The 18,521-nt window shown below is 33.6% G+C and overlaps 1 protein-coding gene across 5 annotated transcripts in view; it reads left to right on the top strand.

Annotated features, from left to right (window-relative positions):
- The window catches only part of FER (FER tyrosine kinase), a 439,195-nt gene that overhangs the window by 80,307 nt on the left and 340,367 nt on the right, over positions 1 to 18,521 (top strand). For all 5 annotated transcript variants that reach the window (XM_078447626.2, XM_078447631.2, XM_078447633.2 and 2 more), the window contains 3 exons: positions 12,879 to 13,062; positions 16,273 to 16,410; positions 17,201 to 17,320. In XM_078447626.2, the coding sequence (XP_078303752.1) occupies positions 12,879 to 13,062; positions 16,273 to 16,410; positions 17,201 to 17,320 (442 nt within the window). The remainder of the gene's footprint in view (positions 1 to 12,878; positions 13,063 to 16,272; positions 16,411 to 17,200; positions 17,321 to 18,521) is intronic.

Here is an 18,521-nt window from a genome sequence, read left to right as displayed (position 1 = left end):
GTCCCCCTCTCTGTTCTCTGCTAGAGACTCTTGCTGCATGGATCTTAGGCTGCTAGTGGTTGTCTCACAGCCTACTGATACTCTTCATTTTTTTCCCACTTGTCTTTTTTTTTTTTCTTTCTGTTTCATTTTGGTTAGTTTCTATGCTCTGTTTACAAGTGCACTCATCTTATTTCCTACAATGTCTATCTTTAATCCCATGTAATATAGTTTTCATCTCAGGCGTTGCAGATTATGCCTGAATAATTGTGATAATGGGTCTTTTCCTAAAACTTGCAGGTATCTACTTAACGCATTAACCTAAGTTTAGAGTCTTAGTGGACTTCATCATCCTTCTTCATTTGTTCTGAGAGTTTTATGAGTTTATTCATTCCCAGATTTTTTTAAAACTCACTATAATCTTCCACTTGCTTATGTTGTAAAAAATATACATAATCTTTACCTATAAACCTACATTCAGTCCCTTGTTCATATGCCATGTAGTATTTTTTTAGAGTTAAAATGTATTTTTTTAAGAGTTGAACCATATGGTATTGATGAAGTGAATTTAAATACAGTTTTTGCTTTGAAGTTTTATAGTTTGCTTGAAGATATACTGAAGTGTCAGAAAACCTGTTCAAAATAACTCTCATAGTTATGTATTCTGATATAGCCTATTTAATTGATTCTGTATGACTACAGTTATGTTGGGGTTTTATATTTACCAAGACTCAAAATACCCATGATAACATTCGCGGAGGTTACTCTTATACGAGTAGAAGTCTGAATGCTTTTGCTTTATCACACATCATATTTCAGGAAAAAGAAACAGGATGAGCTACTCCACGTTACAAATGCTTATAATAGTCTAGAGAAGTTTAAAAGGAGCTCTCTCCACCCACTTATATAACAAGAGTAGGGAAACAAACTCTCTTTCAAATTTTATTTCTTTATGGGAAACAAAACAGAGTGCTAAGAGATTTGTAAACTCCCTGATTATGTACAGGCCCTCACTTAACCTATGCAGACAGAATAAGAAGATACCTACTACTAGAACTGTGGGGAGTTTGCTAGAAGTCTCATTCAAAAGTAAATTTTTCTGTAATTGGGAAGTAGATTTTCTTAAATTGCCTCTTCATGCATTATGAATAGTTCTGTAGTATTTTATAGCCAATTAAAATTGATTAGATCCATTGAGTTGTCTCTTTAGAGTACTTTAATTGTGAAAACCAGTTTGAAATGAGTCCAGATTTGAGACAGATGGTTAAATTTTTGTTTCAATAAATCCAAATTTAAAAAAATGAGTAAAACTTTTTGAAGGCTCTTTTAGTTGATTTTCTCATTTTTAGTCCAACAAGAATAGCCTTCCTATTCAATAATCTCTAAATCTTGGAGTTTTTAAAAACCAGAATCATGTATGCATGAAATGTGGAGGTCCCCTAGACAAATATTCTGAAATTCAAATTTACATCTCAGTTCAACATAAGGAGAAATGCTTTTTGGATATAGGACTTGCTAAAGACCAAAGCCAGTAAGTTCAAGATACATTTTTCGATCATCATTTCTGTTGATGTGGCTTCCCCCCCCCCCTTTTTTTTTGACCTACTTATTAGAACATGATATATCAGCAGCTGACATATGGCCTGAATGCTTTTCACTGCATGGAGCTTAATATGATAGGAACTTTATAAGGTCATAAAGAGTAATGACACTCTTTGTTGTTAATCTAATTTGCATTGGGTTAAAGTTGCAGAAATTGGAGTGACAGTTATAATATTCTCATTAGGTGCTGAAATATTATGTGGGATGGAATATGTCACATGATTCATTTATATTCTAGAGATAACTTCCTAAAATGAAAATAAAATTAAAGCACAATAATTTGATTTGTCCCTATTTTTCTTAGTTTTATTAAATAAACAAAGCTAAGTTTCATATACAAAGAGATTAAGAGAAACTATATCCTTTTGCTGATTTTCCTCTATATTTTATAGGTGAGCTCCTTAACAATATTAGTTTTGGACTTGATTACTAGAAAGATGATATAAACAGATGCAGAAGATAAAATTGTAATCTTTCTGTAACTTTTAGCTTTTTAAAAAAATTTTATTTAAGCTTAAATTTATTTTTTAATAATAAAAACTATATCAATTTATGCATTTTCTTTTTATGTGCCAGGCACTGTTATTTGTACTAGGGATACTGTAGATAACAAACCGTACAAAAATTCCTGCCTCTGTCAGGCTTACATTTTAGAGAAGAAGATAGCTAATTAACACAACAAATAAGTGAAACATATAGTATGTTAGATGGTGATAAGTACCATGGATAAAAATGAAACACAGCAGGTGGATAGGATGTTGGGAGAATGATCAGGTCAAGCCTCATGGAGAAAGAGACATTTAAATGAAGAATGAAGGAAGTAAGGAAGTGAAGTGTATGGTTATCTGAGACAGAGAGTACTCCAGGTAGAGGGAATAGCCAAAGCTAATTAACCGGGAGGGGATCATGTCTAGAATATTTGAGGAGTAGTGCAAATGCCTGTGTGTATGCAATTGGTGGAGCGATAAAGGAAAGAGATGAAATCAGAGAGGAAGAGTGATGGTGAGTGGCGAAGGAGGCACAAATTATATAGGATTTTGGTCATTATCTTAAAGCACTTTGGCTTCTACTCTAAGTAAAATTGGAAACCATGGTGGGTTTTGAGCAGAAGAATGACAGGAATTGACTAATATTTTAATAGTATAATTTGGCATCCTTGTTGCAACTCCTCTGAGAGGTGGAGGGGGATGGAAGTAAGGAGATTACTTCCAGGCTATTGGAGAAATCCAGGCAAGGTTTTATGCTGGTCTGGACCTGGGGTGGTAGTAACAGAGGTGGTGAGAAGTGGTCAGTTTCTGGATATACAGTTGATTCTTGTTATTTACAGTAGTTATGTTCTGTGAAATCACTCTGAACGCTAAATTAGCATTAGCTGAGTACTGAATCATTGCCCCTAGTGGACATAACATTAGGGTTTAAGTTCCTATAAGCAAGGTCACAGCATTTTTGGTGACTGATTTAATACATCATCCTGTTTTATGTATGTGTCTGTTTAAAGACACCTTCTTTAATATATGTGGTCGATTCATTAACACTGAACTCCAAACCAATAGTGCTATATGTCATGACTAAACAAAGCAATCTGCCATACCTATTTTCTCTATAAAGTACATTGTAGCCTTCTTAATCATAAGAATACTTGACAGCGCTTTAGTATTACTTTTGGCCATTTTAAACAGCAAAATCATCAGCTAAAAGCACAAAAATGCAATAAATGTGAAACTAAATAGGCTGCAGAATGGGTAGCTTCCAGCATGGGAACTGAAACAAAAAGGTAGACAGAGATAGCCTTGTTTGACCTCTCTTGGGAACATGTGTATCAAATGACTCTTGTGCTCTGCATATGTGTATATCTGTGATTGGCCTGGAAAGTATTTTGTATATTGATTTGAGGATTAGAAATAATTTTAGGCAGTAGGTGAATTCAGAAATATGGAATCCATGAATGTATATATGTACTGAAAATAGAGCCTAAAGGATTTGCTGATGAATTGGATGTAGTGGGTGAGACAAAGAAGTCAAGGATGATTTGAAGATTTTTGGCCTGAACAACTGGAAAGGTGGTTAACTGAGGTGGAGAAAAATATAGGAGTAGTAGATTTGGAGCTGAAGATCAGGAGTTTTTAGATTCTTTTTAGACATCTAACTAGATATGTCTAGTTTGTACTTGAATCTCTAGCTATGGAGAATTCCTGGGAGAGGTCTGGAGTAAAAGTATAAACTTGAATGTTGGTATTTAAGCCATGCCGTTTGATGACATTACTAAGGGTGTTCATTAAGATAGAAAAGAGAAGGGTCCTAAGACTGAGCCCAACATTAAGAATCCCAATATCAAGAAATAAGGAAGAAATTATAAAGAACACCAAGATAAAAGGAAAACCAAAAGAACATATTATTCTGGAAGCCAAATGGGGAAGGAAAAGATTTTGAGGAAGAACGAGAGATCAACTTGGTTAAGTACTACTAAAACATGAGATGAGGACCGTGATTTGGATATTGTAAAGTGTAGGTTATTGGAGACTTCGAAAAGAGCAGTTTCAATATTGCAGTAGAGGGAAAAGCTTAAATGGGATGGGTTTAAGAAAGAATGCTAGAAAAGAAACTGGAGATCCCTGGTACAGACAAATCATTTCAGGAGTTTTGCAGTAAAGGAGAGAGAGGGAGGTAACTGAAAGTAGTCAAGGGAGGATGTTTTCTTTTTTTAAAGATTAGGAGCAACTACTGCTTGTTTGTTGTTGAGAATACTCTGGGAGAAAAGGAAAAGTTGATGAGGTAGCAGAATGAGGGAAGAATGGCTGTAGCAGTGTCCTTGAGTAGTTATGAGGTGATGAATCCAGTACCCAAGTGAATGGATTGGTTTTACCTAGGAGCCAGAGCCGTTTATTCATAGTAGTAGTCTAAGAAGGCCAAGCATACAGCTTTATACAGATAAGTAGGTAGATATATTGGTTATAGCTTGTTGAAGTTGTCTTGAAATTTCTTTTCTTAAGGGGGTTCCTGGGCTTCCTCTTCCCAAATTCAAAATCACAAGATATAGGCCAATAAGTATATAGTGAAAAGTTTTTCTTCTGACTGTTACCTGTTTTTTTTTCCTTCAGAAATGACTAATACTTTGTTTCTTCTAGATATATTTTATGTATATCTTGTAGCTTTTAAGCTACTTACTTAAAAGTATTCATCAACTTATTAGATAACCTTGTGTATTATAGTACATTATTCAGAGTTTGAGGTCAGTTACTGGTTGGTTATTCATGCTAAGTAAATGGTGATCTCTACACTTCCTTCTCTATAATTATATCCTAACATTATGATGACTATTTTGTGAGCCTTTGTTTTATTTTTTTTTGTCAAGCATCTTTTAGGAAAATACTGCCTATCCCTCACAGAACCTAAAACACCATGGGATGTGGATAAAGATTTAAAGGATGAAAGCCCTTAATTTGCTGGAAATGTTGTTATTCCACACAGTTGACTAATCTTATAAAGCAGAATGATGGTTTTGTTTTATTTTGTTTTGTTTTCATTCTGGCTGTGTTTATGTATTAATAATCCTCATAGTGGGAACATACCTGCTTTGAAACATACATATTGAAACCAAGTTTTCTTTTTTATTTTAGGAAGTAAGTGTTTTGATATTTAAAGAACAAATCATTGAGATATTTGATCTCTAGACTAAATAACTCCAATTTTTAGATTTAATGAATATTCAGGTACTTTTGACTTTTGATCAGATTTTCACAGCTTTTGATTTTTAACTTTTATTTTGACATAATTTCAGACTTACATATCTATTAAAAGAAGGATACAAAGAATACCTTCACTCATACTCCCCAAATATTAATATTTCACCACATTTTATTTATTTCTTTCTCTGTATGTGAGAGAGAAACTTACAATGGCCCCTCTGTCCTTTTGATGTGTTCTTTTCATTCATCCTTTATTTTCTGACTCATCTTATACTTTTCATGCTCTGGATCCTGCTCCATTATTTTAAGGAACCATAGTTTCTTTTAGTGGTTTTCCATTTAGTATTTAGAAACCATTATTTGGGCACTGGGTGTGCTCATTTTCATGAGGGCATCTTTGTTCGAGGTCCTCTCAATGCACAGAGATAAGAAATAAGAAACACAAATGTATCAGTGCTTATTTCTATATCTGTTGATCTGTCTATATTAAAACTAAAGAGTTTATATTGAGACTTTCAATTCTAGTCCAATGCCTTGTGTTCATTTGGTGCTTTCATATTTATGCATTTGCAACTTCTTTCTCTGACAGTGGGAAACCTGGCTTCTGTTATTCACACTTTGTTTACTTACTTGTTCAATCCTAAAATAACAGAAAATCATTTCAGAATTGTTAACGCATGCCTCTTAAAGAAACTACAATTTGTGGTTTCTTTAGAGCTCTTTTTGTCTTTAGTCTTTCATTGTAATCAAATATTGTTTGCCAAAGTTTCTTAGATTAATTCTTTTCTTCCCCACTCCTTTCGGTGTGATTGCGTTATTCACTGGAAATAGTTTGGTTCATTTGTATCTGTTGTATCCCATTATAAGTTGTTTTGTCCTCTCCTATTCTTGTTTTTTGCTTATCTGTCTCATTAATGGTTTAACATTAATGGTTCCAAAAGTCAGTACTGTATAAAATTATATACTTAGATAACTATTATCTTCTATAATCATTTCTCTCAGGTCATGAGCTCATGACCTGAGCAGAAATCAAGAGTTGGATGCTTAACCAACTGAACTACCCAGGTGTCCCAAATTTTAAGAATTTTTAAGTATATTACAATGATTATCCCCTTATCTGTTATTCGTGGTACACATATTTTTTACTAGTTTGTTGGTTGTCATTTTATTCTGTTTAATGTGTTTCCCCCCACCAATGAATGATGATACTCTAGCTACTGATACTGCTTTGAGAAATAAACTGTCCTTTGTTTCTGTCTCAGAACTTATGTCTTCTGCCCATCTTCATGAAGTTGAGGCAGGCTAATTTGTTAGCTTGCAAGTAGAATAAAATCTTGTACCCTTCATGCTCTTGACAAAGATTGATGTGTCCTTTTTTTATATATATTTTTATATTCTTTTTTTTTCCTACAGGATTTTTTTCCTCACTTGCTTTACTTTGTTCCTTCATGGTTTCCCAAGTTCCTTCATTTTAACCGTTTCTCCCTCTGAAGTGTTACCTTTCTAAGACTGTTTCTCATGCCTTTCACATATACTTTTAGTTCCCTTTCTTGTAGTCGGTTCTGTGATCTAGCATTATGTTTCCAGTATTTTCACATATAGAATGAACTTGCTTTTTCTGATGGTGATTTTAGACAAGTCTTAAGCACACTGCTACCTTTTCTCTTTTCTCTTTAGTTCATTTTTCTTGTTTTCAGAACAGCTCTTGGTATCCATGAAGTCTTGCAGTGGGAGGGTGAGAGATCTTTTGCAGTGATTTGGTGTTTAATTTTACACTCAGAGATAATTTTTTTAAAAATGTTTATTTATTTATTTTGAGAGAGAGAGACAGAATCCCAAGCCGTTTCTGCACTGACAGGTGATGCCAGCCTCGATCTCACAAACCGAACCAGGAGGTCATGAGCTGAGCTAAATTCAAGAGTTGGACACTTAACGGACTGAGCCACCCAGCTGCCCCTCCACTCACAGACGATTTAAAATTTGTACATTCACTGCCTGCTATGCTGAGGATGAGGGTTTATTTATTTTTCTTTTTGTGCTTTATTAAATATTCAGATGCTCTGTGGGAAATTCAGAATTATGCTTTTACTTCATCCCAGCTACACAGAATCCTCCCCTTCAAAGCTTTATTACATTATAGAATATAGATTTGAGCATGGTATATTCAATTTATAGGTTATTAAACGATTGTTGGTCAGTTGAATCTAGCAATCATTATATGCAAGGAAATGATATTTCACAGTTTTCTCTTTAAAGGTATTTTGTTGAATTTTTAAATATCACTGTTTTAGTTTCTTGAACAGTTTAGAGTCTATAACACATGCCCAGTAAATATTTCTTGATTGATATATCAATTTTTCTTATACCAGGAAATTTATTAAAAGTAGCACAGTATGTGTGTGTATGTATATATATATGTACATATATATGTATGTATATATATATATATACATATATATACATATATATGTACATATATATATATACATATATATATATATATATACCTATATATCTATTGTATTTTTTAATGCTTTATAGGAGCATATACTCAAAAGGTTTTTTCAGCTCTCCAAATTCTATGCCCTCCTTAGCCTTTGCTGTTGTATTTTGACAATTTTTTTGCCATTCATTCTTCATCACTACCCAGTGAATTGAAAAGGGCAGATAATTTAACTCCCAGGATTAGAAATTAGGAGCTAAAATTTAGATTATATGACTTGCTTGGGTTGCAAAACTAATCAAAGGAGAAGCTGAGACAAAAAATGACTTCTTAACTTTGCTTTTGTCTGAACAGCATGGAATAAAATGGGTAACTCATTCATTGTTGCCACATGTCATACTTGAATTTTAACTTGCATGTGAAAAAACATATGTGGACATTTGGCCCAAATAACTTATAAGTTAGGATGAATTCTTGCTCATTTTCTTCTTTCTCAGAGCAATAAGTAGAAATTATATAGTTGAGGAGGAATGGTTTGACAGGAAAGAAAAATGTAAGATGGTAGAACATTTAGTTATCCAAATCAAAGCAGAGTCTATGTGCAGGCATTTTGCTTTTTGAAAATAATCACTTCTCATTTATTATCAGGAGGCTTTCCACCATAATATTTAGCAAATGGCAAACACTTCTGAAGTTTATAATAAAAAATACTCGACTTTCTAGACTAGCTGAATGAGTAGTCTTGTCTGTCTCTTGTAAATGTCAAACTTACATAATTGAGTTTTGCTAGCTTCATAATATTGTTTATGGCATGGCATATTGTGTATACACTCTGTTATTACAAACATTAAACAGATTTGTCAACAAGTGGTGACAAAAGAATTATAATACAATCTCTTTGTGAAATTCATTATGTGCAGGAGGAAAAATTAGATGTTTTCCTGCCTGTTAATTGACACATAGGACAACTCCATGCCCTGCTTGAATGCCTCTCTTCATTAAAAAAGAAAAAAAGTCATATGGCAACAGAGGTATAATTCTGTGCCTGTCAATAAGAATTTACTTAATCTGCATACTTCATATTAATTTTAGGCTCAAATGTTATTTAAAAGTTAAGAAAGAGTAATAATGATGTGAAATATTCTGCACCAAGAAGTGATGTGGCGAGAATTGTGTTAGGGTTTTTTGCCTCATGTTTCATTACGTGAATGGAACAGAAAATATTTTATTTGTGACTTTGGTTTTCACAAGGCATTACTATTTCTTGAATTTACTTATATAGTTTGTATGGGACCTAAATAATTATTTTAAAGTAAATCAGGAAAAACTATAATAAAATCCCTTTTGAAATCATGGCAAGTGAACATGTTCTTGGAACTTTCTACAGGGGAGGGAGGGTGTCGATTGATCGATCACGCACATGCACAAGTACATCAGATAACCAAATGCATAAGTGTATGTGAGCTGTAGAGTACAAAAGCAAACAAACCAAAAACCTGCTAAAACATGCCCTCAAATTCAGTTTTAAGCCCAAAGCTCTTATTAAGCTCGTATTAAACCCAAAGCTCTTTATTATTAGTAGTAGTATTTTAATGTAATAAATTCTGCCTTGGATATTTTCAAAGGCATTTAATTTTTTTCATAAATTGTGTTAATTACCACTTATAAGCTGTTGATATTTTGATATGGTTATAATAGTCTTCTTCAGATCGTTTGTCATATACTGGGTATGATAAAGAAAAAAAAGAAATTCTTAACTTTTCTAATAAGACTTTAGATTATAAAATCTTAGCTGAGCATTACACATTTAGTGCATCATTTTTCACCATCTAGAAAGACAGATGGGTAGTTTGCAGTTTAAAAATCTGTGCAGATAGGAGGACAGATGGGTGGTTTAAATGTCTCCATGAAAATGTTTGTGTGGAGAGCTTGACTCCTGAAGTTGTACTAAAAATCCAAGAAATTAATTAGGAATAATAGAGTTCATATGAAAAGTAATATTTAAAAAATGATTTAAAATATGGAATTTACTATGTAGTTATACTTTGTGAATTTACAATAACAATTAACAAATTAGAACACAGTACTTAAATAGTCTTGCCTGGTAGATGCTTGCCTTATTTTCTTATTTTCAACACGTAGACTCTAGAAAATTTCTTTATTACTTTGAATCAATTTGTCTGCCTAATTGTATATGACCATTGGAATTTCTGTCAGAATTTGCTGAATTTTAAGTAACATATATTTAAACTAGCTTAAAAATGATTAATGAAATTAAAAAAAGAAAATAAAAGGGCCTTGGAAAGGGCTGCTCTGGCAGTTTCTGCAGCAGGTGTTTGTCGAGTTTTCACTCTCATTCAGACATTAATGTGATTTAGCCCCCAGCCAAAAAATGGATTCTGATTTGGTTGGGTATGCACTTTGGCTTTTGAGTATTAGCTTCATATAGGAGTCTCATCCTGACTAGTGTGGATAGGGAGATAAAGGGATTGTTATTTTTGACGGAGGCTCTGAGGCTGCCCATAGATATGTAAACTGCATAGACTCTTGGGGACATTTTTTGAAATATATTTTTGTAAGAAGGATGCCAAATAGCAATATTTGTGGGTAAATAAATATATTATTCTGTGTAAAAAAACTATTATATTAATTGAACATGTAGGAGAATATGTTACTGAGAACCTTAAAATATCATTCATGATTAGTATTACTGAGGTAATTTGGTAATTACTAAGTTAAAAAAATTATCCCTAGTGCTATACAGAATGACTTAAAATTTCTGTAGGGTAACTGAGGCAAAAAAATGTATTGGGTTCTCAATGAAGATTTAAAAGAATTAAAAATTCAAATAAAACAGAACTTTTTTAAATAACGGTATCCTTCATAGGAAGGGGAAGAGTTATTTCATGAATTTATTTTAATTATATATTTAAAAATGTATCTGATAATTGGCTCATGAAATAAAATATATTATCCTGTGAGTTGTAGTCCAAAAGTGAGAATATCCATTTCTTTAGTGGCTCATGTTATTTTTTCTGATCCCTTCAGATCAGAACTGAATTAATATATTTGTTCCCATCCACCTGATGTTAGAACCTGTTTCTAGACAGCAGTGAGAAGGGCTAGGAAAGATACTCTGGTGATTAAAATATTTTCTCCTTGAGAAGTTCTTTATGTTATAAAGTAAAATAGGCTTTCTAAGGTAGCAATTTGCAAATAACTTAGGAAATTAATAATGTCCCCATATTCAGGAACCAGCTGATGGGCTATGGCTAGAGAATTATGCTCTGTAAAATAATTCTGTGCAGCTCCCTGGAAGTCAGTGGTGGTTCTGGTACTTGGAACCACAGAATTTGTTGGTAGCAGGGACTTACCAGTATGCTGGAAAGATTTTCTTTTCCATCTGCTAGATGCAGTTTCTTTGTCTGAGAACTGGAGGGGAGATGAGGAAGGCAAGCAAACTGTTCTCATTCTATTGCCCTGCCTGTGCATATCTGAGGGTCTAAGATCTCCTCTCTTCACAATAACACTGTCTTTACTCCTCTGCTTTTGGTTCTTAGCTGGACACATTCTTCAACAGGGAATGCTTTTCAGACTCCTACCTATAGGGAATACTTAGATGGGTGCTGAACCTATGCAGAGTGGCAGCAGAGGAGAGCCTGTGGCGTCAAAAATTCTCAACATAGGGGTGCCTGGGTGGCTCAGTTGGTTAAACATCTGACTCTCTATTTTAGTTCAGGTCATGATCTCATGGTTCGTGGGTTCAAGCATGGTGTCATGCTCTATACTGACAGCACAACATTACTTGGGATTCTCTCTGTCCCTCTCTCTCTCTGCCCCTCCTCTGATTGCTCGTTCTCTCCCTCTCTCTCAGAAATTAAATTAATAAACTTTTAAAATAAAATTCTCAACATAATAAATATTTTGAAAAGTTTATTCCCTAATTCTAATTAATTGATAAAAATATTTGCTTGGTTTATATTGAAAATTGAAGATCTGCTTAAAAATTTCATTTATTTAGGGGCTCCTGGGTGCATCAGTCAGTTAAGCATCAGACTTCAGCTCAGGTCATGATCTTGCAGTTTGTGAGTTTGAGCCCCGCGTCAGGCTTTGTGCTGATGGCTTGGATCCTGGAGCCTGCTTCAGATTCTGTGTCTCCCTCTCTCTCTGCCCCATCCCCTACTCATACTCCCTTTCTCTTTTTCTCTCTCTCAAAAATAAATAAGCATCAAAATTTTTTTCATTTATTTATATAGTTGTTTATGTTGTCACTCTGTGAATATTTTCTGAATTATTTTAATAAAGGTACCACAAAAAGTTTTAGTTCATAATATTATCAATATCTCCTGGACTTTTCCTGTATAGACTTTAAATTTCTCTGCTTTCAAGTCATTCACAACTTAAAACTGCTCTACTTATACAGACATATTTCCTTCACTTCGTTAATACTTATTCTGTGAGCTTATTTCTTTGCTTGCCTATGTAATTTTGCTTATTCTCTGCCCGTTTTCACTCAGTATTCCAATTCACCAGCGGCTATATGTTGAGGACTCTGTTTTGCTAGGTACTGAATTCCCAGTGTTTAGCACAGTTCTTGGTGGTGATCAGTGGATAATATTAATTAAATGAAAGGAAGAAAGGTGGAAAGGGAAGAAGAGAGGAAGGAATTATTATTATCCATTCTGTCTTTCTTATACCTTCCTGCACATGCCCTACCTTTTAAGGTTTGTTTTTTCTACATAGCCACCTCTGACTCCCCTCGTCTTTATTGAAACCTCAAACACAGACCTCAAAATTTAACATTGTTTACAAACTTTGTTGTTTTCTTGGTTACACTGTTTCATGTACATTGGTTGTTCCAATTTGTGTAAGCTTCTTGAAGATAAAAAAGATCATTTTTCTGTGTAATTTCATAAAAAATTATACATTAACTTTCATTCATCAAACATTTACTGTAATATATGTCTCCTTCATAGCAGCCTGTGTGCAAAATACTGACAAATAAGCAGTACTTTGTATAGAGCTGGGTATGTAGTATTATGCTCAATAAAATTTTGTCGATTATTCCTAAAATGTATGAAATAATATAAAATAGTGGTCACTCTGTTTGCATATAGTGAATATAAAACATCTTTATCTCTTTTAACTTTCTTCAACATTTTCTTCAGGGAAAGAAACCGAAAAGGCCAAGGAACGATATGACAAAGCCACAATGAAACTTCATATGCTGCATAATCAGTATGTATTGGCATTGAAAGGGGCACAGCTTCATCAGAATCAGTATTATGACACCACACTTCCTTTGCTTCTGGACTCCTTACAAAAGATGCAAGAAGAAATGATAAAAGCACTGTAAGATACATTTCCTATTTGGCATGAAGTCCCTTCATGAAGTGATTTTAACATTATTTTTTCTCCTAGTTAAGCTTTTGGAAAGAAGTTGTCTGTGTTTTGTGAACTTCATTATTGACTTAGCCCAGTGTGTATTTCACATCTGTTTTACTTTAGTCCTTCTTGATTTTCACTTCTCGTCTCCTTTCAGTTTATTATCATCTCCTAAACCTTCTGGCTAGCCCTAAGAATGGTCCTTCTGTTTTGTATGTTTTTGTTCTACTCCAATTAGCTGGAAATTTAGGTGAAAAAAAAATTCATTAGTTGACAAGTGTTAAGAAGTTAATATTTTCAGAGGATTGAGTGTTTAAATATTGAGCAACCGAGAAGTCCAAAGGAAAGAATTTTTTTTGTTAAGTTTTTAATTTTAATTCCAGTATATTTAACATACAGTGTTATATTAGTTTCCAGTGTACAATGCCATAACTCAACAATTCTCTACATAACTCAGTGCTCTTTAATCCCCATCACTTATTCTACCCATCCCCCGTCACACCTCCCCTCTGGTAACCACCTGTCTGTTCTCCAAATTAAAGTCTGTTTCTTTTAGACAGAGTTTGTCTCTCTCTTTTCGCCCTTTGCTTGGTTTTGTTTGTTTTGTTTTTAAATTCCACATATGAGTGAAAGAAATCATATGGTATTTGTCTTTCTCTGACTGACTTATTTCACTTAGCATTACACTCTGTGACTCCATCAAAGGAAAGAATTTTTTGAAGGTTTATTTGCCAACTTATTGTGTGAAGTTAACATCAACAAATGTTTATTGAATTTCTACTGTATGCAAAGCACGCTGCGTGTGAATTGGCCACAATTTTTGCCTTTAAGGAGCTAACAGTATATTCTGGGGAGTAAGTCAAGAGCACACGTTTACCATAGACATCAATGCAAGACAACAGAAAAAGATAGGCCATGTTTGGTAGAGTTCATCTCCTTTGACCTGGATTAGGTGATCTCCCATCTTCCCAGTAAAAAGATAAAAAAATTATTTTTAGTTGACTTGAATAGGTAAACTTTGAAGGGTATTGATAAAATAGTAAAATGTCTACTTAAAATATTTAATTTATAAATTTAGTTATGTCTATTTAAATTAAATATTGTTGATTCAGAAATACTTCCTTTCCTACTCTCATGAATCAATGTTATTTCAAACTCTTCACATGAATCCTCAATAATGGCATCTTCATCATCGCTAGATGTCTTTTTGAGACAGTAGTTTCCTATTTTTTGAGACATAGTAGTTTTCTATAGCATATTATCTTTAACTTCTAAACAATTATTTTAGACCTAGCATTTAAAATATCCAAGCATGATGATTTCACTGCAATTGAATTCCACGTCACATTAATGTAACGTTAGGAGGCTTCTTTTTTTAAAAATTCCATTTGTCTGAAGGTAGATATTAATAATAACCTCCATATCATATTATGGTATTGCTTTATGAGAGTTATCTAGATAGGCTCATTTACATTAATATTATTCAGTACTTTCACTTAATGTGGTCATAAGCCCAGGGATATTTACTAAGTCTGTTTTAAATTTCTCTGCCTCTCCTTTTTCTTTAGATTTTGTCAGGTGATTTCTGTAATCCTTCCAAACTAGCATTGCCTGAAGCAGTTTAAATCTTTTTTTTTTAAAGTTTTATTATTTATTTTAAGAGAGCATGTGAGTGGGGGGAGGGGCAGAGAGAGAGGGAGAGAGAGAGGCAGAGAGAGGACAGCGAGAATCCCAAGTAGGCCCCGAGCTGTCAGTGTGAGCCTGATGTGGGGCTCAATCGTAGGAATGGTGAGATCATAACCTGAGCCAAAATAAAGAGTCAGACATTTTTTTAAAAGTTTTTTTATTTATTTTGAGAGAGAGGTGGTGGGGGGCGGGGGGAGGTGGGTAGAAGGACAGAGAGAGAACCCAAGCAAGCTCTGTGCTGTCACTGCAGAGCTCCAGGCAGGGCTTGAACTCATGAATTGTGGGATCATGACCTGAGCTGAAATCAAGAGTTGGACGCTTAACTGAGCCACCCAAGCAACACTAAATCTTTTTTTTCTTCACTCAAACAATATTTGGCTATTTACAATAAAATAATTGAGAGAATATTAAATAAGAGAAATTTTGTAAGTAATAAATTTTTATGAGTGATGCTTTTGGAAAAGAAAAGCAAACAATGCCCCTAATATTTATATGGGAAAAGGCAGCATAAGCTTGTCCACACTTGTTATTGAGGCCATTCTTGACTGGTGGTATATTTTTACAGCATAGCACTTTTAAATTGGAGATTAGATCTTTGCCACCCTATTTTGTACTCATTAGATACAGTAATATATTAAAAAAATTTTTTTTTTTAATGTTCATTTATTTTTGAGCAGAGACAGAACATAATCAGGGGAGGGGCAGAAGGAGAGACACACACAGAATCCAAAGCAGGCTCCAGGCTCTAAACTGTCAGCACAGATTCTGACGCAGGGCTGGAACTCACAGACTATGAGATCATTACCTGAACCGAAGTCCGACGCTTAACCAACTGAACCACATAGGCGCTAATATATATATATATATATATATATATATATATATATATATATATATATATATATAACCACCATAGAGCTAATATATTTTGTGACAGTTTTACTACTGAAGGCAGGTAAGATGTGACATTTTTACTACTGAAGGAGAAGAGTTCAAGATGTCATTGAAGGTACAGAACCAGTTAAACTCTATAATTAAGACACAGAAAAGAGCAGAGGCCCAGGAGCAAGAGAAGAACCAAGGGATAGGGCATTTGAGGAAGTAGCAGCTACTGGAAAGAAATGTTGAAGAGATAGGAATTGATCCACAGTTCTATGTAATGGAATTGAACATTTCTACAACAGCATTTAGATATAGAAAGTCATCAATACTGACCTTACATTTTGAACATGTCAAATACATGTTGGAAAAAGTAATGCCTTATTCTAGATTGTTTGCTATTATCATGGTGTATCAAATGTAAATTGTGAATCTGTGCTTTTGTATAATCCCTTTATTTTACCATTCAGGTGTATGAAATAAGGTGATGTATGAAACCACCATCTGTAAATATTGATGTTACATTTCTTACGTTTATTGTTCTGAATTCCTTTTGGGCTGTGTTTCCCTTGAAAACTTAAAAATGTTGTAAAATTTTATTTTTGTTTTCAGAAAAGGTATATTTGATGAATACAGCCAGATAACCAGTCTTGTTACAGAGGAAATAGTGAATGTCCATAAAGAGATTAAAATGTCAGTTGAACAGATAGACCCTAGCACAGAATACAATAATTTCATAGATGTTCACAGGTATGTATGTATAATATTTTCACTCTTCTTTCATTATTTGTGATATTATTTTTTTCTACCATATAGTATTTAATGAAATAAGATATTCTATTGTTAGGACATAGGATTTACTGATTAATTTGTTTCTAACTATTTTAAAAGTTCTTTCTCAATGATAACTAATTTATATAATTATTTTTATTAAAATTTTTTTAATGTTTATTTATTTTTGAGGGAGAGAGAGAGACAGAATGTGAGCTGGGGAAGGGCAGAGAGAGAGGGAGACACAGAATCTGAAACAGGTTCCAAGCTGTCAGCACAGAGCCTGGCTCAGGGTTTGAATTCATGGACCGTGAGATCATGACCTGAGCCTCAGTCGGACGCTTAACTGACTGAGCCACCCAGGCGCCACTATATAATTATCTTTAAAAATTTGTCAGTTGTTACTACATCATTGCTTAAAACTGTATTTAATCCATGAAATTATATATATATTTTAACATTTCTATAGTGATAATGCTATGACTTTATATGTATATTCAATTTATGATGATATATCAATTACTTATCCATGCATACTTATTACCATTGTGACAGGAATGAACAGGTTAATAGCCATATTCTACAAATGAGGAAATTAAGGCTGAAATTACATGACTAGATCTTGGTGCCTGGGTTTAATTTGATTTATTCTATTTGTATTTGCTCTACTTTGTAAACATAATTTTGGATAATATATATTGTGCCTTTGATGTGTACTAATATGGTAGTATATTCATACTGATCAAAATTATTTGGTATGTTTTATTAGAACAACAGCTGCTAAAGAGCAAGAAATTGAGTTTGATACTTCCTTACTAGAAGAAAATGAAAATCTTCAGGCAAATGAAATTATGTGGAATAATTTAACAGCAGAAAGTTTGCAAGTAATGTAAGTATTTAGAAAAGATGATCAGATTAAATATTAGTGTTATTATTTATAGATTTACTTTATCAGATTTAAAATTCCAGTGTTTATTTTTTACAAATAATGAAAAGTAAATTAAAAATGAACTGATTGTTGGGGCGCCTGGGTGGCGTCAGTCGGTTGGGCGTCCAACTTCGGCTCAGGTCATGATCTCGTGGTCTGTGAGTTTGAGCCCCGCATCGGGCTCTGTGCTGACAGCTTGGAGCCTGGAGCCTGCTTCGGATTCTGTGTCTCCCTCTCTCTCTGCCCCTCCCCTGCTCATGCTCTGTCTCTCTCTCTCTCTCTCTCTCTCTGTCAAAAATAAGTAAACATTAAAAAAAAAAAAAAGAACTGATTGTTGTTTGGTCAGAAAAAAATGTTTTGAGAAATATGTTAACTTTATTCATTTTGATCACTAATTTTGGTAATTCTGAAAATCAGAATTCTGTGTGATGTTATATTCATTTGCCCTGTTATTGCTGATATCTTATATTGGAATAATGGTTCATTCTTTTCAAACTTATTTATATATGTGTCTATATCTATCTGTATCTGCCTAAATCTATCCCATTCAGTGCTTAAAACTTTTTGGCAGAACTATTTTGGAAATGAGGATATTGAGTGTTAAAGAAGAGACTCATAGATATCAGAAGTGTTTAGTACAAAAAATTGACTTTTAATTGAGTTATTTTCTCTTAGGGATGTCTTCTTTAAAGACATAAATTCTTCCTTCATTTTGTTGTTTTGTTGCCTAATATTTTAAAGGAGTTTTGAGAAATCTTAATTTGTTTTTTAGTCCTTTTCAAATATTAGAGGCTATTAATAGCATATTTTTAAATTTAGAAAACAAGGCATTCTACTTTTAAATAATTAACTCATCCCTTGATCGTTTTAGCAGCAACACAAAGAAACTTGTATTAATGATAAGTACTGTATGTATTTGTCTTTTGAGTCAGAACCACAGCTAGGAGTGATTATGCACTCATTTTCTCTTCAGTATTGGACAGTTATATCATATGACCTGTTGGCACTTTACCTCAGAAGACTCAGCCAAAAGTCCCCATTTAATATAATTAAACTCTCCTTTCTATTGTTCAGTAATAGTCAGATAATTAACTGAGTGTGGGACGCTGGAACTAGGTCTTGGAAAGGAGTTTAATAATTTTAAAGTTAGGCAGATGGGATT

The sequence above is a fragment of the Panthera onca genome, chromosome A1 (assembly GCF_046562875.1).
Source record: "Panthera onca isolate mPanOnc1 chromosome A1, mPanOnc1 haplotype 2, whole genome shotgun sequence".
In the NCBI taxonomy this organism is placed as follows: Eukaryota; Metazoa; Chordata; class Mammalia; order Carnivora; family Felidae; genus Panthera; species Panthera onca.
Note: the sequence above shows the minus strand (reverse complement) of the source record. Positions and strands in the feature narration are given on the sequence as shown.